The sequence below is a fragment of the Amphiura filiformis genome, chromosome 11 (assembly GCF_039555335.1).
Source record: "Amphiura filiformis chromosome 11, Afil_fr2py, whole genome shotgun sequence".
Taxonomy (NCBI): domain Eukaryota; kingdom Metazoa; phylum Echinodermata; class Ophiuroidea; order Amphilepidida; family Amphiuridae; genus Amphiura; species Amphiura filiformis.
The window spans coordinates 67,082,297-67,105,361 of record NC_092638.1 but is presented as its reverse complement, the minus strand read 5'-3'; the positions used below and the strand labels follow the sequence as shown (position 1 = coordinate 67,105,361).

General features: G+C 37.8%; 1 protein-coding gene across 1 annotated transcript in view; it reads right to left on the bottom strand.

The window, feature by feature from the left end:
• The window catches only part of LOC140165174 (LLGL scribble cell polarity complex component 2-like), an 83,841-nt gene that overhangs the window by 46,456 nt on the left and 14,320 nt on the right, over positions 1–23,065 (bottom strand). Inside the window, exons 4-7 of the mRNA XM_072188616.1 lie at positions 11,646–11,727; positions 10,345–10,454; positions 9,557–9,700; positions 337–409 (exon numbers count right to left, since the gene is read on the bottom strand). Of these exons, the coding sequence (XP_072044717.1) occupies positions 337–409; positions 9,557–9,700; positions 10,345–10,454; positions 11,646–11,727 (409 nt within the window). The remainder of the gene's footprint in view (positions 1–336; positions 410–9,556; positions 9,701–10,344; positions 10,455–11,645; positions 11,728–23,065) is intronic.

The following is a 23,065-nucleotide window of genomic DNA, read 5'->3' as shown; positions in this document are numbered from 1 at the left end:
CCCCTTCATTAAAACCCAAAACTTTACCCCAAATATAAATTTGACGAAAGTTGGGATTAGGGTTAGGATTACCTAAATCAGAACTAGAAATATACTAATTTTCGGATCTTTGAACTGAAGTTCATATTTGGGAAAAGTGGAAATGTTTTGTTAATTTTGGTTTAAAAAAACTCTAATGCACTTTTCCCAGTTTTTGGATAAAATCTTGAAAAGCACATCTCCTTTAAACAGATTTTGGACATTTATGTCCCACAAACTTATCAAGAACCTGATACTGCTATTCGAACCTGACACACCCCCTGTATCCAACCCCACACCTCTCCACCCCTGTTTTACCTTGTCTGGGTTTCCTGGATGCATTGCAATGGATTCAACTGGACCTGGGTTGACTTTGTAATCATCTGGAACGCTGCAAAACAAATTAGAAAGAAACAAGGAAAAATTAACAATTTTATAATTAATATGAACCCGGGATATAAACATATTGTCTTGGTTTCCGACTTAAAATAAACTATCCGTGAAAATACTTGCAAATTGGGAATGAGATAATAAAAACTTATAGTGACAATATCTGCATGTAGGACAGAGTTCATCAACACCAATATCCGACATTAGATTGGATTTACTTGAAAAAAAGCTTAAATACAGTGATACAAAAAGGCTAAAAAATAGCACAAATTTGGCAAAAATGCCCAAAATTGGCCAAATAATAGATCAACTTAGCACCCAAGGACCCAAAATTGGCCTGAAATAGATAAAAAAAAAGTGCACATGCTAATCTATCAGGGCACTGTTCTTTAACTCCTATACATTTGTACATTCATTGAATGACCTTTGAAAATTTGGTTACAAAACCTCATACTTGAGTTCAAATTTTGCACTATGATTATCTTATTGAGGTTATTGAACTATGCCATTGGGATGAGGGCATTGTGGTTCATAGTGGAAGTAACATCTGTTGCCTACTTTGATATGCAGACTCAAGTTCACTCACCAAGGTCAGAAAAAAAATATACTGTTTCAGAGTGATTCATTTTAAATCTATAGTTTATCTAGGTATCTGGACAGACATCATTATAACTCTATAATATCCTATTTTGAACAGCATCACAGCCTTAAAAACACAGCTAAAGACTTGCTTATTCAAGGAGGCATTTGGCAACTCTATTTGAAATCCCCCCCCTGCAAGATTACGATCTTCATGTCTTCCCATATAGGTGGTGTATGACTTTCAACCGAAAGATCACAAATTCTGTGTGAATCACATTCAAACACAGATACCAACGCTATCACATTTCAGTGCCACAGTCACTATGTACCAATGGCCTCATCCCAATTGCATAGTTCAATAACCTCAATTAAACACTCATAGTGCAAAATTTGATCTCAAGTTGAAGAGTATGAGTTTTTGTACCCAACTTTTCTAAGGTCATTCAATGAATACAAATGTATTGGGGTTAAAGAAATGTGCCCTGATAGATGAACATGTTGTGGATACTAGTGAGTATGGAAAGGTTCAGCAATTCTCTCACATTTTGCTAGTTAGGAAAACATTTTATGCTGAAAGGAGCCCAAAGCAATTTTAATAAGGGCACCCATAGCAAAGGTGATTTTTTTTCCAAAAGAATAGCAAGACCTTCAGTTAGGCCTAAAATATAGTGCAAGTATTACAATGTCTATAAACCAGCACATACAATGCATAATTGCGACAAATTACTTTAAACCCAGGTTTGAGATGACCATTTTGTGATATGCATGACTTTGTTGATGGTCCATACCATTACCATACTAAAGGGGCCACAAGTTCTTAAACCCCCCAGACTTTTTACAAAATTGAAAGGTTTTTTTACTAAATTAAGAAATTCTTTAAGGGATCTAAAATGAGCGTTTATGCGTTTCGACAGTATTTTTTGTGGGACATGAGAGCACCTCAGACCTATCGAATTGCATTCTGAATCTGAAGCATGTCTTTCTGATATCAAATAATTTTCATTTTTGAAAATCACAATATAATACAAATTTTATGACAAATTATACAAATTTGATATTTTTCAAATTTTGATATATAACAGTCCTCGAAGTAAATTATATAAATCTAATGATATATTCTTAAAGTGTATGTAGCAGGGAGGAAAAGCCGACGGTCAATTGAAAATTTTGACCTTTCATATTGAAGATATGGAATTTTTCCCAAAAAGACCTAATTTTTTAATGGTGTTTTGGGAAAAAAATCCATATCTTCAATACGAAAGGTCAAAATTTTCAATTGATCGTCGGCTTTTCATCCCACCTACATACACTTTAAGTATAAATCATCAGATTTATAAAGTTTACTTCAAGTACTGTTAAATATCAAAAATATCAATTTTAATGATTTGCCATAAAATGTGTATTAAATTGCAATTTCAAAAATCAAAATTATTTGATATCAGAATGACATTCTTCGATTCAGAATGCAATTCGATATGTCTGATGTGCTCTAATGTCCCAAAATAAATACTGTCCAAACGCTCATACCCCAGCCCTTAAGTTATTGGAATAGTGGTTTATTTTGTTTTACACACCTGGTTCAAATCACAATGTTACACATCGTTGCATTCAGTAACAATGGCTCATTATATAACTAAATTATGGCCCTGCATGAAATTATCGATTGGCTCCAAACAAAGGATTTGAGCCGGTGTCCTTCACCGTAGTTATGACGGAGTGCAGTCCATTCAATCAAATGCTGTCATCAACCTATTTGATCGTAGTGCAGGATTATGTGTGTTAGACGAACTGTCACGGTAGATTGCAATCATGCTTTTGTGGAATGCATTTGAGTAGTCCGCCATATTTACGGGATGATACGTCACATGCAAGGCCTCTATTACGCAGTTTTGAAAATTGAAATCTGGTCTATTCAACTCTTAAACAATGCAATAGGCAATACCTTGATCAAAGATCTCATCAAGATCTTTAAATTCAGGTATTTCTTGTCAATATTGACCCAATGTTGCACTGAATAGTAAATTAATACAAGAAATGCATTGTGGGAAGTTTAAGATACCTTTCCTGCCTTACCGCTTCATTGCACACATACCACAGTACTTCCCATAGGAGGCAACTGAATTTAATCTCATCGCTAATGACCTATATTGCACTTGTTTTTAAATTATTGATCCAATAATCCCTATCCAACCAAAATTAGCAAAGATAACTTCCCACAATGCATCTCTTCCATTTCATATTCCTGTACCGATTTGCTATCTTGTGCAACATGGATACTCAATGAACAGAGCACATCCAGATCTTGCAAAATATGTTTATGTCTTGACTATCAACGCATGTTTAGCCAGTCTATTCTCAACATGAAAACAAAGAAAACCTGTACGAAGTAATAGGAGTATATAGGTAATGAGGTGATGCGTCATGTTGCAAAGGGTTCTGGGAAGGATACAATATCTTCTCTGCAACCCAGTATGTGTGCAATGAGGCGGTATGGTATTGTTTCATCATCTAGCACTGCTTTATCACACCATCAGTATACTATACATCTATTACACCAGAGAGAAACATAATCTCTATAATCAAACTCTAATACCATAATATAAGCCACATCATCATTGCACTTTCTCTAACATTAGACAATGTCATCTTGCATAAGAATCAGCTAGCCGTGTTGGTAGACATCACAATAATAGTAAATAGTTGTGACCAAATATGTTATCCCTGACAGAAACCATGTTTTTTTTGCTATCAGAAGGGAAAGAGGAAACGGAAAAGCAGAGTAGATGAACAAAGAAGTCACTTGGTACCCCAGGATTTGAATCTCGGACCCCTCGCATGCCACTCAAATCACAGACTTGTAGCCACAGGGGTTTCGCTGGCCTGGCCAGCGATTCCCTGGCTGATTGCGTCATGCCATCACATGGAATCACATGGAATGCATGCATGCACAGTGGTTTTCCAGGGACTGTCGTTTGGAATTTGCAGGAGAGCATTAAATAGCTCTTCTGGAGCCTTCAAGGAGAGCTGTTTAGAGCATTTACAATAGAATGTAAGGATAGAATAGTCAACTAAGAAGAGCTAAAAATCACTCTCCTATATCAGATTTAAGGAGAGCAGTAGAGAGTGATTGCTCTCGCTCTCCTCAAAAGGCAGTCCCTGGTTTTCCTAGTGAGCTTTAGTGAGTTTCAGACGGGTTAGGATTAAGGCATTCTGCATAGTTATATAGAAATTTTCAAGGAGGTGGAAGTTGCCATTGGTAGTCCCCATCCATGATAGGATCAGGAATTTCCAAATTCTACAGACACCAAATGAGCCCTAAGCCTGTATCAGACACTATCCATAAGAGAGCTCGAGGGGGTTACGGGTGATTACCCCAAATTTCATAAAATACTAGTACCTGTGAAGGATGGGAATGGGATACCATTTGAAATCTATTATGGGTCTGAAACTTGAGATGCATTCTAATGATACATCCTATGCAAGATATGATCTTAATCTTCCACACAGGGAGTGTGAATTTTAAATTGGGTTACCTGAATGTCTTCCATGGGGGATGGATGGATATCAACTGGAATAGGCCAATATGTACATACATTGTACAAGGGATATTTTTCTATTTTAAAAATTAGCCTCGGAATAAAAATAAAAGTATTTTGAGCCAGCATTGGTCTTAGCAGCCAATAATAACTGAGGGTAGCAAAATAAGCAGCTTAATGAAAGTTTCTAAAATGTTTCCCTCTGCGCCCTGCTTAGTATAATAGCGAGTAAAAAGTAATTAAACTGAATACTCTCCATTTCAATCACAAAAAAGCCAAACGACACAAGGTAATTTCTTCCTACTCCTATAAATTTGAATCTCAAGACTCATAAGATGCGTCCCTATTTACACAGCTGCCTTAGATGTCATATAACTGCATCATCATCATCATCATCATTATTGGCCTTGTCATCCTCTTAAACAACAACATCATTTAAAGGGATGTGCCGAGTATCTTTAATTTAAGTAGGTTGCCTACAGAGTATAATTGCTCCAAAGCATGTATTTTGGTAATGGGCTATTCCAGTTGAAATCCATACACCCCTATGGTAGACATGACCTTAATCTCCCACACAGGGAGTGTGAATTTCAAATGGGGTTAGGTGCATATCAGGTGCATGGATTTCAACTGGATAGCCCAATGTTTTTCATAATTAATAAGTATTGTATAGTACAGTAATTAGTATACTTGGAGTTGTATGTCAAGGCAAATGCGTTAAGGGTTTCCAAATGGAACAATATTTCCCTGATAAACTGGATTACACTGGACTTCCGACTATAGAATGAGGTTGAGAAAAAATGGTCATAATTTATTTACATGGAGAATAATAGTCCTTGTCATTTGTGATTGACCAATAAATTAGCATTTTTAGCTCATGAATATTTATGAGGTATAATAACAAAAAGGCTATGTGTCTATATCACTTGGTAATTAGCTTGCCCTTGACAGCCTTACTCCTCATCCTAAGAACTAATTAGCATCGGATGTATTGAAATTGGATGCAACAACCTCGGATCAGATAAATGAGTTTTCATCTATTTACCTTGCTACATGAGGTTATTATCCATGATTCCGTTCAAATGGGATGGCACCGAGAAGAAATCTTAGTCTTCCCAGAATCCTTTGCAACATGACCCATCACCTCATTACAGGAAATGACACTCTTATTACTAATAGACTGGCTAAACTTGGATCGATAGTCAAGAAATAAACATATTTTGCAAGATCTGGTTGCACTCTGTTCATTGAAGTACTTTTTATCAATATACCAATGTTGCAGTAGATAGCAAATCAGTACAGAAATTGAAATGGAAGAAATGCATTGTGGGAAGTGTAAGATATCTTCTCTGGGATGGCGCCACATATTCTGACTGGTAGGGCTGGCAGAAGCAAGGGAATCAAGAAAGCAGCTTCCTGGAAAATGTTGGTATTGAAACAAATGCTTTCCCAAATAAAGAGCAATATAACAACTTCTAGGAAAATTTGCTATCTTTGAAAGAAAGTTTGCTAAGGCGACGAAAAAAAATGTATGGTAGGTCGGTCAGGCCTTTTTTTGAAAATGACCCTAAAATTGCTGCAACCAGGCAGCAATTTGCAGAAACTTGATATTTTTAGCAAGATTTTACCAATACTGTACACCTTTAAGATAAATTCAGTAAAATACACATAATGTTCTTTAGAATTTGAGTGGTGGACTCAGGCACTGCAATAAACCTTTAACAGTGGGTTCTAGAAATGAGTGGTGGCGTCCAGTGCCCATCCTTGGCTATAAAGCTGATTATAGGCAATGGGCAAAAGTTTAATTAACATTCCATGTATTGAATCTATGCATAGATCTCCATCTATATGCATTAAAATGGAAAGGTCATATTTTTACTTAAAATTAACATTTTGGTATGAAAAATATTAGCGTATTACATCCACCAATTACATGTGTCTGAGGAAAGGCAAAGACATAATTAATATGCACCTAGCGAGATGGCAAGTAGATTAGTAGAATTTTATGTTAAGATGTCTGTGCAAAGAGTCTATAGTGTTGATTATTTATCCCTTGATATATTTACTGATGAGAGATGAGCAACCACACATGTAGATGCAATGGCCTCATCCCAATGGTATAGTTCAATAACCTCAATTAAACAATCATAGTGCAAAATGTGACCTCATGTTGCAGAGTTTTTGTACCCAAATTTTTAAAGGTCATTCAATGAATGTACAAATGTATTGGGTTAAAGAACTGCACCCCGATAGATGAGCATGTTGTGGCTTCTAGCACTACATTAAGTTGTAACCAAATCCGATGAGTGTCACCATACATTGTACATGCATGAAATTGTGTCACACATGGTACTACTAGTGTGCACATAGTTTAAAGCATCAATATTTTCAGTTCATGTAAAGTTGAAGGACAGACCTGATGCAAAATCATTTTAAAGGAGTAAAATATATTCGCCCATTATATGGTCGAGTTGTTAAATTAGCATCCAATGGCTCGCATAAAATTAGGAAAATCACAAGCATTTCATTAAATCTTGTAAAATGTTGCTGGTTAATTTTATTTTATTTCCATGATTTAGGTATCCCTTAAATTTATTGTTCTTCAATATTGGGGTTTGCCTGGCATTATAAATAAGATTTGAAATTTAGGGTCTACATGTGATTATGTATATGTAGTTAGGTAAATGTTGGCTTTTTGAACACTTTCAATTTGAAGTGTCAAAGTGACTCCATATATAGGCCTAGTCTACAATGTAGTTTACATACATTGTATGCATAACATCGAGTTTCAACACCTTTTCTGCATTGCAACTGCGATAATGAGCCATTCTTTCTATCACCAGGGACTATAAATTACATGACTACAATATCCATGAGGAAATGGTGCTTTCTTTACATTCAACATGACATGAACTCAACATAACGTGGGTTGTTCTGCCTTTTGTTACAACCCCCATATGACCTAATTAGTGCTATGTGGCTTACTATTTCGTTTCACAGGGGTGTTAATATGTATTCTTAGTCAGTGGGAGTGGTCTAGCTTGTAAGTGATGAATTTCATTAGTACCTGCATGTCGTCTTTCACAAAGTTGAGGATATAATTAGTGTCATTACGCAACACGCTTGTCAAGGTAGGCACTAGCTGCGCGTAAGTAGAGTGTTCTAAGCGTAGTAAGGGAATTCTTCATGGTGTAAGTTTATTAACTTGTTTTTTCCTTAATAAAACTAGTTTTAGTTATCAAAATTATAATTATCTGACTAAGAATGGGAATAAATGCGCCGGCATCCACTACTCAAAATATTGGACCTGCCTATCATCTATCACACGGTAGAGGATAGCAAAACAAAAATTCCAATCATTAATTCGCTATGGCTGACATTACTACATTTGCATATTTTGTAAGGCTAACTTCTATGCACAGGCCTCAAAAAGTGCTATTCCAACTAAAATCCATACACCTCTTATGGAAGACATGACCTTAATCTCCCACATAGGGAGTGTGAATTTCAAATTGGATTACCTGAATGGGGTGACTCCATTTGAAATTTACACCCCATTTGTGGGAGATTAAAGGTCATGATTGAACAAATTGAACAAAAAGTCAGCAACACAGTGGTCACAAGAGCAGGGAGAAAAGAGTCGCTAACTACCACCTACAAGTCGGCTATAACAGATCATGTTGTTGACAAGAATCACGTCATTGGGTGGGGGGACGCTAAGGTCATTGGCACGGAGCAAGATAGATTCAAACGCTGGATTAAGGAAGCTGTAGAAATTAGGAAGACGGGCCGCACGACTATGAACAGAGACGAGGGGCAGTACCAGCTTTCTCACATTTTCGATGAGTTTCTGCAGCACGGACCTAAAAAATCCCTAGAAGGAAAACCAACTGGCAACCCAAAAAATCACGCTGGAAATCCCTCTAGCGTCGGTTGTCAGTAACTGCAGTCATTCCTCATCAAGTGTTGACAAAGGCAACAGTGGTTGTTGAAACATTCACAAGTAAGTGTATAATTGGATCAGATACAAGGAACTTTGTTACCGAGATTAAAGGTCACGTCTTCTATATGGTGTGTGTAGGGATTTCGAATTGAATAATCCAATTCACTTTTCAAGAAAGAATGCTTTGAAATTGAGGGTGGGCCGCCACTGGGCTATTCCATTTAAAATCCACACTACCCCTGTGGAAGATTTTGGAAAATCTTTAACAGTGGGAGTATGAATTTCAGATGAAATGAACATATTGGCAGCTCAATTTGAATTTCATACACCCTCTGAGAAGGATTCAACCTGAATCTTTTACTGAGGGAGAGTGAGTTTTAAATGGAACTGCTAATGTGTTCATTCCATTTGAAATTCATACCTCCCCTGTGGGAGATATTTCCAAAATCTTCCACAGGGGTAGTATGATTTCTAAATGGAATAGCCAATGCCAAGTCTAAGCCTTGGTGGCTGCAGCAACCTGAATCCCGGTCTACTTTCCCTAATCTTTATCACATGATGAATACAGAATAATCACAAATTTACAGGAGTAGATCCAAATAGAGGTTACTATAATGAAAGACAGAGATAAAAAGCATTTATCGCGTCTGACTTCATCTGTCAATCAAACTCGAGCACGGTTTGTCTACAAGTGTCATGATGATGACTTGCTGAACGCGGCGGTATAACCGGGCGACTTTATGTTACTTTTGCACCTTCAAACATACAAACCATCTCAAAAGTTAGGGCTTTATAGTAGGAAACTTTCTTTCGCAAAGGCACCATGTCAACAATGCCTAGAAAAGTTGCTTGTTGCCTTGTAAAAGTATGTAATTTTTCGCCATTTTCTGCTATTCCTTTTTCTGCACCAGAAAAATCAACCTTCCTTTTACACACTATTATCCTGTGTAAACCAATCAAGGATCGTAATTGACAGTGACATCAGATGCGATAAATTCTTTTTATCTCTGTCTATCATTAGACTTGGCAGTCTCCCTGAATTTCAAGGCCTGCTTCTAAGCCTTACACGCAAGGCTGACATACTTACTTCTGCATGACAACATCTTGATAGATGATGTTTTCTGAGAGTTCCATTTTATCCACATCCAGCAGGTAAATGTTGCCTCCCTCTGTACCAAGATACAAAAGCTTGCTGTCGGCTGATAAGCAGCATACTGAGATCTTCTTCAATCTAATGAGGAATATAATAAGATGAAACAATTATATATCTAGAAGGGACATGTTGCTACCTTCCAAAGAGGGAACACATTTGTTACCTTCCATCCAAGGCGTAACTTTTGACTATACAATTCAGTAAATTACTTCAGCGGTGTTCGTCTGCTCTGTCTGATTATCACTTAAAAAGAACTAGGTCACTCGTTGCTACACAGCTTGGCCAGCGAATGAGGTGCCTATGTGATGATGACGTGATTCAATTAGCCAATCAGAAGCACACTTCCGTATACACCATAAACTGCACTAAATTGGCAGACCGCTGAAGTTCTCTGCTGAAAACTATAGTATTTTCAGACAATAGCTGCCATCTGCAAGGGGTGAGGGGGTGGGAGAGGGGGACGAGGAGATTAGGGGAGGGGGATGGGGGAAGAATTTCTTACATTCCTTCCAAGGCATAACTTGACTTCTTCCATACAATAGCTGCCGCCTAGAATGGGGGTGGGGTGGGAGGGTGGGTGTTTGAGGGGGATCAGGGGAAGAATTTCTTACCTTCCTTCCAAGGCGTAACTTTTGACTTCTTCCATACAATAGCTGCCGCCTACAATGTGGGTTGGGTGGGAGGGTGGTTGTTTGAGGGGGATCAGGGGAAGAATTTCTTACCTTCCTTCCAAGGCGTAACTTTTGACTTCTTCCAAACAATAGCTGCCGTCTACAATGTTGATCTCCCACAGATGAAGACTGTTATCTTGCAACAGGCTTATTACACGACCCTATGCAGGTAAGAAACAAACAAAGACGGTTTGTAATTTGTTTTTATTTTATTCTACACTTTTAACAACAGAACTTCTAAAGGGAATCCAACAGTGATAAACCACTCTACTAGGAGTATCCCTTTAGAAATATGACCAGCATGAATTGGATAGTCAGGGGTTAACACCTTACTCTTTTCGAAACCAACTCCGCATATGTATAACGCCCTATAAAGACAGGACCAACTGCTTACCGTCACCTACCCGTGGTTCATTTCACTAAACTTTTAACCCTTCGTAACTGAAGTAACTGTTCGTAAGTTACGAATACCCTTTGACGTAACTTTACGAAGGGTCACTGTAGTAAATCCCTATTACTTACGAGAGGTACCAATCGTAAGTCATTTTAGTAAAATAGATTTTACGATGTGTCGTAAGTTACAATTGATTTTGTAACGTATGAAGCTTCCTAAAATTGACTGAAATGGACCCCAGATCACTTGCAGGGTGCACCATTCTCTTTCTGAATCCTACAAACATCAGGGTTCATACATGTTTATGCAAGCATCAATTTGAAATTTGAACCTACCCACCTCAAGCCACAGCATATTATCGCCGTTAATTTGTTGCCTATAATTGGGGTCATGCTTTTGTTGACCTCAATCATCGGCATCGAATCGATGTCAATAATATGCCAAGGCTAGCTTTACAGGTTCAAGCTACAAATTGATCCTTGCATTAATGTCCGATCACTGATCAGCACTAACCCCAACCTGTAAACTACTGTAGGACTAAAATTAATTTAAGGGTTTCGTACAACAAAGCCCAGTCTGAAATAGCTGCCAGGTACCATATTTTATATGTGTATAAAATATAGATTGCAGAAATTGTCAAATGTCTATAGGGCAGCTTTGCAGTTATTGCCTTCTTGCATTTCAAGGGCTTAGTGCAAGAAAGGCTTATCTGCAATAGCTGCCCTACAATCTGACTTTCTATTTGAAGACTGAATTAAAAAGACTAGTTTGCGTCTGACGTCAGGACAAAGGCGCGACGTGATTGGTCGCTGACCTGTGCAGTACAGCATTTTTGGTCCAGTTGACAGGACGTCATACGCAAACTAGTCTTTTTAATTGGGTCTTCAATTATATATTATGCGCATGACACCTGGCAGCTATTGCTGTATGGGCCTTCTTGCAGTTCTTACATACATACCTGATTTGGGAGAAAGAATAGCTGCCATACTGGACTGTCACCATCATGAACACCAAGGAATTCTACTCCAGGAGTGCCATATCTGATAGCATGTGGGTTAAGGAACAAACTTGCACACAAAACAGGTTTAAATCTCATGAATACAGCACACAAAACAGGTTCAATTCGATCACATGAACACAGCACGGTCTGTGTGCTTTTGTACATGGTCAATGCCCATTAAGTATACTCATTTACACAGTCTGACGGGGGGGGTATTTTTCTTGCCTCCCCCCATCGCTTGGCAATCGAGTAAATTCAGTTTATTCTGAACCTCAAGAATCATCGCAAATTCTTCGTTTTACCAATCTCCCGTGAGAAACTGGCTGTCTTGTCATACTGGTTATGTATTGTTGTGACATGTGACAGTGTTGCGACCAGAGTGATGCGCAATGACGATATTATATTCAATCAAATTTGTATTGCATCTGGGTAATACTTTTCAAAAACTATACAATAGTTTTGTTGTACCGGTTCAAAAGCTTGGTATAAATAATAATTCTTCATGTTGATTGAATCGCTTACTATTCAAGGCCTCCTTTAGCTGCTGGTTCTATCAATGAATTTGTCATGTGTCATTGAACTTTCCAATTAGGACCAGGCCAATGCACTCTTCTTTACTGTGTCTAGGATATCAATATTCCAGTCTATCAGGACAAAATTCCTTAACTCCAAATCTCTAATACCCTTTTACATTCACAGAATGACCTACCGTATTTCCTCGAATAGTCGCCCCCCTCCACTTTTTTCAACCAAGATGTTTAAAAAATGCCGATATTTTCATGCTTCTTTGTGTACATGTAGTAAGCTTACCAAGTTGCTCACATGGTCGATAATAGCATCAATAATCAGCGAAAATCATGGTCGGAAACCCGAAGTGAACCAGAAGTTAGTGTTTCTAGTTCATAGTTTATCATTTCAGCGTGCGTTTTAAGCTTACTTAATGATTTTAACGGGAATTATCGTTCTCAAAATGACCTCAAATAAACGCCCCCTGTTTGGAAAATGCAACGCCCCCGGGGGGCGTTTATTCGAGGAAATACGGTATGATAGCGTTGGGAACCAAAACTCATATTCAACAATTTGAGGGCAAGTTAGGTTACACTGTTGAATAAGGTTAATGAACTTTGCCATCAGAGATGATATCACATTGGATCTTGGTGAGGGTATAAGTATAAATTTTCGGGCTATATTTATTTTTGTGTTTTGTACATTCCACGCAGCTACCGTGAGAATTAAAATGTGCGAATTCATTCCTCTTGAGTAACATTTTTAAAACAAATTTAGAGTAGAATCACTCATAAACAAGAATAACAGTCAAAATTGGCAAAAGTGCAAACAATTTTAAATCCCACAAATATATCTACTCGACATGAACTGGTCACTGCTTGCAAGTTAAAAACAAGTACATCATTACCAGGGACAGGCGATTTGTGCGGAAAAAAATAGCAAATTGCGCGGAACTCTTTTTTCAGTGCAAATCATGTATCCATGCCCATAGGAAAAAAATAGCCAATTGCACGGGAAAAAAGTTCCGCGCAAATCGCCTGTCCCTGATCATTACTACATGTCATGCAATCATTAGGATCCACAACATGCTCAACTATCAGGGACACAGTTCTTTAACCCCAATACATTTGCATATATTCATTGAATGACCTTTGAAAATTTGGATACAAAAACTCATACTCTTTAACTTAACTTGAAGTCAAATTTTGCACTATGATTGTTTAATTGAGGTTAATGGACTGTGCCACAGGGATGAGGCCATAGTGGTCCATAGTGTAAATTTACAATGGGGTATTCCAGTAGAAATCCATACACCCTGGTAGTGGTATGAAAGACATAACCTATTATATGTTGAGTTACCTGAATGGGAGAATCTATTTGATATCTAAACCCCCCGTGTCTGAGATTAAGGTCATGTCTTCTATAGGGTGTGTATGGATTTAAAATATAGCACAATGCAACATATAATTTCAATGACTTTATTGAAGTAAAACAAAAAGTGAAACCATTTGATAAAATTGCCATGTCCATTTCCTCTTGTAACATTCACCAACTGGACTGGACTCGTTGGTCACTTAAGTCTCACTATTTTGTTAAATTTGTCATTTTCTCAAAATAAATTTGCCAATTTATTTGTATTTTTTGTTTGTTTTGTATTTGTATACTATCTTAAGGGGGTACTACACCCCTGGCCAATTTTGTGCATATTTTTTGCATTTTTCTCAAAAATTATAGCGCATTGGTGACAAGTAAGATTTGTATATTATAGGGGCAAGGAATACAACTACTGCACTGAAAATTCAGCAACTCAAGGCAAGTAGTTATTGATTTATTGATCAAATATTGGTTTTCCCTCATTTTTGACTGTAACTCCGCAACTGTTGTCTGTGTAGAAATAAAATTTCCAGTACAGTAGTTGTAGTCCTTGCCCCTATAATATGCATATCTTACTTGTCACCAATGCACTATAATTTTTGAGAAAAATGCAAAAATAGGCACAAAATTGGGCAGGGGTGTAGTCATGGCTCGAAAAAGTGGGGAATTTGGGAAGCTCATTCCCAGGAAATGTTGGTGTTTGGAGGAAATTCTGGTATTTGGAGGAAATTGTGCCTTTTTTGTGTATAAAACATGCTATTTGCCTGGGAAATTTAGCTTGCTTCCCGGGAAATTAACATTTTTTCGAGCCCTGGGTGTAGTACCCCTTAAGTTCTGTTTTCATATAATTATGTGCTTAGAGGCTTTGATTTACATGTTGCACTTAATTATGTGTGTATTTGGTTGTATTACAATGTGTTGCAATTTGTGTTACAGAGTCCATAAAAAGAACAAAGTGTTTTTATGCAAGGAAATTTTGCAAATGTCAGAAATGACAAGGGGGCCCTTATTTATTCCTATTGTAGTTTAAATCAATGCAGCAAAAATTTGATGCTACAAAAATTATCCATGGTTTTTTCCAATTCAAAAAAAATCCCTGATACGTAAAATATTGTGCTTTGCTGAAATGCAGTATATTTGTCCAATACTAAAAGAGAAATTGATCTTTCCAGTATGAGGCCTAGCACAGGACAAAGGATGGTATTGTTGGTAACATATGGGCTTCCATAAATAGGCTGTCCCTGCTGCTACTTCCAAGTTCGGATACAATTTTGTTACTTTCTTTTTCTGTAAAAGGCTAAATGACCCTTAAAAAATCAACAATTCTGAAAAAAAAAATTCAGATTTTTGTTTACTTTTTGCCAACATGTTCTTCCAAATAATTCTGTCAAAATCATCCACTGTGTGCTTCATGCGCATTTATCTCGGTATGTCTTTGTGGGAGAGGGGAGAGCTGGCGGGACAATTTATTATTTTGCCCCCCTTGGAAATTGAGTGCCAGATATGTCTCTTCTATTCTGTCTGACAATAATTCTAAAATTCTATCACTATGGACCACAAGAGCATCATCCCAATGGCATAGTCCAATAACCTCAATTACATAATCATAGTGCAAAATTTGACCTCAAGTTGCAGAATACATATGCGTTTTTATACCCAAATCTTCAAAGGTCATTCAATGAATGTACAAATGTATTGGGGTTTAAGAACTGTTCCCCTGATAGATGAGCATGCTGTGGATCCTAGTGTATGCTTGTTTGTTTGCATACAACAGGTAGATGATAATGATTACTGGGTAAGAGTCATCAGGTGTGTTGATACTTTGGGGTGGGTGATGTGATTATTAATGAAATACAAATCTGACAATTCTAAAATTCTATGCTTATTTGTTTGCATACAGGTGGATTACTCAGTAAGCTTACAATTACAAATTGTTTATTTACATAAAAAAGATAGATTACTCAGTAGGAGTCATCAGGTGTGTTGATACTTTGTGGTGAATATGATTAAATGAAATACAAATTTGTCAACAAGATGATGATATACCAATGGAATTCCACTTTCCTCAAATCATGACTAACTGGGATGAAAATCAACCACATCACACTGGACACAGTTCATTACCAGAGAAGATATATCTTACCCTTCCCAGAATCCTTTGCAACATGATACATCAGCTCATTTCATCAAATGTCTACTTCATACAGGTTCACTTTGTTTACATTTCCAGAATACTGGACAGTGGGTCGCGGTCGATAGTCAAGAAATAAACATATTTTGCAAGATCTGCCTCTTCATTCAGGTACATGTCATCACTATCGACCCATGTTGGACGAATAGCAAATCAGTATTTAAAGAGAATTGATATGGAAGAAATGCATTATGGGAAGTGTAAGATATCTTCTTTGGTTCTATACACTATGTGCCAAAATGATCTCATCTCCAATGGCAAAGTTCAACAACCTCCATTCAACAAGCATACCTCAAAAATTGACCTTAAGTTATGGAGTGTGAGTTTTTGTTCCCAACACACTCAAAGACATGTAGAAACCTATTGGAATTAAAGAACTGTGTACCGGTACTGACAGATGAGCATATTAAGATCCTAGCATTCTCCTCGATATGTTTGTACACCCATACATGTAGAATGACTGACTTTGAAGTTGCATAAAACCTCACTCTCCACAACTTCAGGTCATTTTGAGCTGCTGATTGCTAAGGCCTAAAAAAAAAAATTGTTGTGTTGCCCTCAACCGCCCGGTCCTAAATCCTGAAAAATCAGGGTCGGCATTTTTTTTTTTTTTTTTTTTTTTTTTTTTTGAATGATGATTTTTACAGATTTGTTCAAAAAATCTATGTTTTTCACTTAAAATTAATATTTTATTGAAAGACTAGTCTTTAATTGATGTCTAACAGGTATCCAGAAGTCAGAATTGACAAATATCCCCGAGTTGAAGAAGCATTATTTAATATTTGAGGAGATTTTTAAGAACTGAAGGTTTGAAAAAAAAAAGAAAAAAAAAAAAAAAAAGAAATCCGACCGTCCACCCCAACTTTCCCATTTTCTCACTTGAGGGCAACACAACAATATTTTTTTTTTTGCCTAATGTAGGTCAATTTCATGAAATGAAAATGAGATTTTTTTTTGCTCAGTGTCAGAGTTAAGTATGGAACGCCTACACTGTTCAGTGTTCAAGCAAAGCAACACATGTAGGCCTACATACATACATACTTTTAGAAAAAATATTACTTGGGGCTAGACTCTCATGAAATGATATATGCTGTGTTGAAGTAACATTTTGAACTATGGTAAATCCTTTAAATGTGTGCACACCCACTCAAACATTAGGGACCTGAAGAATCAACTTTAGGTTCCAAAATTATTTGCAGTATTTCCCATGGTTGAAAATACAGTACTTTCAGGCCATTATTTCAGAACACAACCAAATTAATGTGATGTTATCAAAGTTGGGGGCAATGGACCTTTTCAGCAGCTTTATTTAGAAATCTTTTGATATTAGTTCGGAAAGATGCAACATTATCACCCCGGGGGGGTCACTCCCATTGTGGCCTGTACTGTACACCATCTGCGATAATCAACTTTTGAAAAGCACCATAAACAAGGATTTAACCTTTGGCTAAAACGACACCCTAAACAGGGATTTCATTCCTAACATCAAATTTCATACCCTAAATTTCATTTCCGCGTATTTCGCAATTGCCATATTGCTACCTTTTTTTCCAATTTTTCATGTTTTTGACACCCTAAACGCGATACGCCACGTATCGTGCCTACCCACCTGAAAAAACCCTTTTACGCGTTTTCATTAGGCCAAATAAAAATAAAACATGTTTCACGCCCCTCCCGCTTCCTTTTTGAGGTTTCTTCATTTTTATTTTTTGAAATTCAGTTATAACTTTTCAAAAAATATGTCTAGGAAGTAGAGATGCTTTCTATAGCCTTGCTAATATACAAGAAACACTTTTATAAGATTTTGTGATAGTTAGAGGGCGCCTATCTCTCAGAACTACACATCAAAAGAGTCCTCCTCCTTTTTCCAGGCATTATTGTATATGCTAAAACAGCTCTAATTATGGGTATTTACAATCGAAAAATAAAAAGCCCCTCTTCCTCCTTTTTTTTTTCAAAAACCCGGACGTGAAACATGTTTTTTATTTTACTTGGCCTTATCGCGGATGGTGTACAGGCCAGAATGGGAGTGACCCCCCCGGGATTATCACACACTGGCGACAACGTGTTTGAGCACATGGCATGGCATAGTGCGGTATGATTGTTCAAACCACCATGTACCACATTGCTCTTACTTGATTTAGTTGACAGTGACACAATGTATGGTTAAATTCAAGTTGCCCAAAATTGATTGGTTGAATATTGATTTAAATTGATCCATCCAATAAGGACATATCTGCACATGGCAAGGGTAAAAAAAGCGGGTGGGCGATTTTAATGGACCTGAACTAAACCCATCTGGGAGGATGACCATAAATGTACAGATCATATATCCATGATTCATGTGAGCAGGTTGGGCTATTCCAGTTGAAATTCATACACCCACTACACACCTCCACACAGAGAGTGAGAAGTTTTTAATTTGGGGTTACCTGAACAATGACTCCCCATTTGAAGTCTACAACCCCTATGTAGGAGATAATAAAGGTAATGTCTTCCATGGGGTGTATGGATTTCAACTGGAATTTATGACTCAATCCAATTTCATTTGCTGTGAAGGGTTTAAATCCCAGTAAACTGGATTGAAACCATGGGAACAAGATAACCATGCAAATTGCTATCTAGCATCTGTGACACACACATACAACTCACACAGTGTATTCAGAAGCTGTAACTTATGTGACCTTTGACCTAATAGGTTCAACGTAACACCTCCAAACCAATTTGTAATATGAGTGTGAATGAAACATGACAGCACACTTCTCACATACTTAGTACTCAGGTTGTAAATGTGCAGTGTTGCCAAAAATTGTCAGCCCAAATCATCAAAAAGTAACCAAATTTTTATCTTCACCAGTTGTTTCTATGGGACATGAAACTACAGGAAGATGCAGGTGCCAATGTTCAAAAGTCACACAATTGGTTTCTATGGGACAAAATAATTGTCAATAGGGGAAATCTGCAAAAGTCACCCAATTGGGCTACCAAATTGCAAATTTGGCAACCCTGGCTAATACCACAAGTTCCAGCCCAAAGGCCCCTAGCAGGGGGTGTGTTTTGTAACCAAACATAAATCTGAATGCTTGGGTGCTTTTTACTGAACTATAATTTTAAGCACTATTGACAACTTGAGCCACTTCCCAGCAATGAGTCTAAAAGTCAATCAATAAAATTTTAATTTCAAAACACTTGAAACTGCACAATTCAACACTTTTATGTATCAAAAACCTGTGAAAATCAGTAAAATAACAGAAATTTACAACCAACAGCCACTGCACCATGCCTTATAATGAAACTTGCACAAGAAGCCAATTTTTTGGCAGGACAGAGTGAAGTTGTGTAGGGCATGGTTGGCCTTCTGTATGTAGCCCAATTGTGTGGCTGTGGCATGGTTAGCCTTCTGTTGAATGCAGCCCAATTGTCTGGCTGTGGCATGGTTAGCCTTCTGTAAGTAGCTCAATTGTGTGGGTGTGGCATGGTTGGCCTCTGTAAGTAGCCCAATTTTGTAGGTGTGGCATGGTTGGCCTCTGTAAGTAGCCCAATTGTGTGGGTGTGGCATGGTTGGTCTCTGTATGTAGCCCAATTGTGTGGGTGTGGCATGGTTGGCCTTCTGTAAGTAGCCCAATTGTGTGGATGTGGCATGGTTGGCCTCTGTAAGTAGCCCAATGATGCGGCTGTGGCATGGTTGGCCTCTGTAAGTAGCCCAACTGTGTGGGTGTGGCATGATGATATCATTCCCAATGACAAAGCTCAATGACACCAATTAAACAAGCAAGGCACACAGTTTGACCTCAAGTTGTGGAACATGAGTTTTTGTACCCATCACAAAAAAGGTCATTCTTTGAGTGTAGAAGCATATTGGGATTAAGGAACTGTCCTAGAGATTGTCATGTTTGAGATCCTTATAATGAAGGCACTGTGGGGCATCACTGAATGTGTGATCAAATATTATATCAAGATTATATTGTGCATCAGCTACAGGATAGGGGGCATGCTGTGATGACAAACCTGACATCTGTGATAGCATAGCTGATAGCTAGGACCTTGTCCTCAAATTAAGGTCAATGAATGTAGGATTGTATTTGGCATGGTACCTTGTTTCAGACATAGGTCCTGTGCACCTGCATTCACATACACATTTCTCAAAGTGCAGTTTATTTACAAAGTTGTTGCTGTTCAAAAAGGGGGGTGTTAATTAGGTCCTTCAAACAACGAAAATTCCCATCACATCGCTAGTGCCGTATGAGAGTGCCTGCTGTGCTCTAAAAAATATGTGATTTCTGTACTGTCAATATTGTCGACAACAATGGCCGGCTATCAGTGTGCGATTTATCCAGGTGCACGCATGCACGTATGCATGCAGATTTTTTGTGTGCATGTAACATTTTTGACATACATGCACATGGTGCATGCATTATTTTCATCAGTAAGCTTATTGAAAATCAGGTAAATCTAAAGGAATGAATCTAAAATGATGAAACTGTTGAGACAATAAAGTCATGAAAAATAATAAATATTTATTTTCGTCAATCCCAAACCATTATTTATGTACCGTACCTAAGTTTTGCATTGTGGGTCTGTCTGATCCCCGTGAGCTATCCGGCTGATGCAATAATTGCGGTTGTAAACAAAATGGGAAAACACCTTCTTGGTTATTTTTAGACCTAGTCTTGATCGCATTCGTACGTTCCTTCCATAAAAATTGCGATTGCGAAAAAGACGACTGAAGAGACTAGGTACCGTATTTAAAAAATTGATAAAACCGGTAAGTGTAATGCATTCAAAGTTTAAGTTTTATTTTGACATAAAACTTGACAAAAATTTGGTGCATGTAAACTTTTGGTGTGCATGTAGATTTTCTGATTTACATGCACCATGTGCATGCAGTTTTTTTTTTTTTTTCTAAATCGCACACTGCCGGCTATCACATTGATATCATGAAATCGGCGATCAATGTTCGAAAATGTGCATTGTGGAACAGTTTGGTTGAACAAAATGGTAGCTTGACCAGGGGGGTGTATGGATTTCAACTGGAATAGCCCATTGCAGCAAGTCCTAATACTATAAACTGATAGCTGGATCCCAATATGATCCTAATGATGTCACCAGTCAAACCTGCATAAGGTCAATAAGTTAACGCTGCTTAATAGAGAAACCAGACAGAAATATTGATCAATGGGAAAGAAACTCCCTGGCACTGGCATGGTTGGGTTGGATTTTTTGGTGTAATTAGCTGTAGTTCAACTTTTCCCCTATAAATTTTTATCTCTTAGAATAAGTTTTCACATGATCTAACATTTTATCACACATTTGACAGGTGTGCCCAGTAGCCTAGAAAATTACAGCTATTATTGAAAATTTCTACTGAGAATGTCACCCGCCTGTATCCCCGTAATTTTAATCACCTCGGCTCAAATGGTGAGGTTACCCCCTCCCATCATCATCCCTTTACCCAATCTTCCTGATGTGTGCAAAGAGAGACTTTGTCAGTCAGTGGGAGAAATGCACCCAGTTAAGGGTGTAAAATTCTGGGGGTACTAATTTCTGGTGAGCTGCAATTGTTTGAGCAGTCTGCAGAATAGAAACTCTGCCTATCCTACAGTTTGTCCACTTTGAAGAACAAAGTGACAACACGTGCGTATACAGCGTGTGAACAGTGCGTAGTGCTACGTCTTTGCTGCAGGTATGCATGCCTTCAAAGTCGGCACAATGTGTGCGTCCGCGTCAGTACTTTGTACTTCATAGACTGACTGTACGGCCCGTTTCTACTAGGACTGTTACCATTGGTACAATCACCTGGTAACATTTCCCTTAGTAGAAACCAGGAGTAGAAACATGTGGATTGGTCCACGCAGTACAAATGAATAATGTATAACATGGTTCCAGACCTCCATGACATTTCAATCAATTATAAACCATTAATGTTTAGCAAACATTAATTTTGCAGTATTGGTTTATTTGTACTTGTGTGTACACTACTGAATGAAAACATGCGTACACTCAAGTGAGTGCATTCAGTTGTGGCACATACAAATATCAATGCATTGGTCTAATCAAGCAGATAGGTCTTTCATATTTAGTGATGTACGCCCATCATTCAAACCGCATCCAAAACGCTATCACAGAATAGACCTGTTATCGATTGTCGTATGTGTCGTATTATCGTCGATTTGGCCCTAAATCCGACACTTCAAAAGAAATTGTCCTTTTTCGACACTTTACAACCCTCATCAAAAAGAAAAAATTAAATTTCCATGCTATTTTGTCCAAATAAGCTTACCATACGATCATATTTTCATCAGAAAGTTGAAAATAACCCCGGTTGACCCGAACCCGAAGTAGAACGAACCAGGAAGTGTGTTTACACCGGAAGTCGGTGATCGTAATTCATATCGGTATGATTTTAAGCTTATCTATCGACTTTTTCAGTATTTTTTTATCTCATTACAAGTTTCGACACATGTCGATTGTCGTATTGTTTACCCCGACACAGTGTTGAATTAGAAATCACATCGATAACAGGTCTATCACAGAATAATGTGAATGGTGTTGTGGCAAGGGTGTTGACCGTGTTGTGATAGTGAGATGGCTAAATCATTCTTTGTTTTTCAGCATGTAGCTTCACATAGTAGGCATACCGTATGACCCTATAAACGGTACTTCCCCCACTCAATGTATGCAAGCCTTATATACATTGATTTAGCATGAACAAAGGTGATCAATACATAGCAATTTGGGAGATGGTCAAGCAATTGTAGAGAGTGTGTGTCATCCCCAACAGATGGTGACCCCATGCTAGTCTCTATCTCTGACTGCCCTTCACCATTCAAATTAATGTGATTGTGTAATGATTCTGATGGAGGCTAGTTTAAAATTGATCAGTGCCCAGCCATCTGTGACTCTGCTACAGTAGGGTATTGATTTTGACAAACAAAAATCTGGTATTTAAAAAAAATATTCAGGAAACTCTTGAAATCTCAATTTGGCATAATTTCCCATTCAATTTGAATGGTATGTGCAGCATTGAAGTTGATCAGTTCCCTCTGATTGTGATGTCCAAACAGCGACCGAGACGCACAGCGCCGAGGCGCGAAGAGGTGCTTAGCCCTACCCTAACCCACCGGGTAGCGTCTGCTACCCGGTGCCTCAGAACTCAGAGTGCTTGTCGAATATTGTATTTAAGCTATAGACTTGTCTGTAACCTTCAAATGGGTGCCACAACTTTGCACGCTTTGCGTTTCTGTGGCATCCACATCTCTCATACCACATTATTAAAATATTATTTTGTAATATTAATATTGGTATC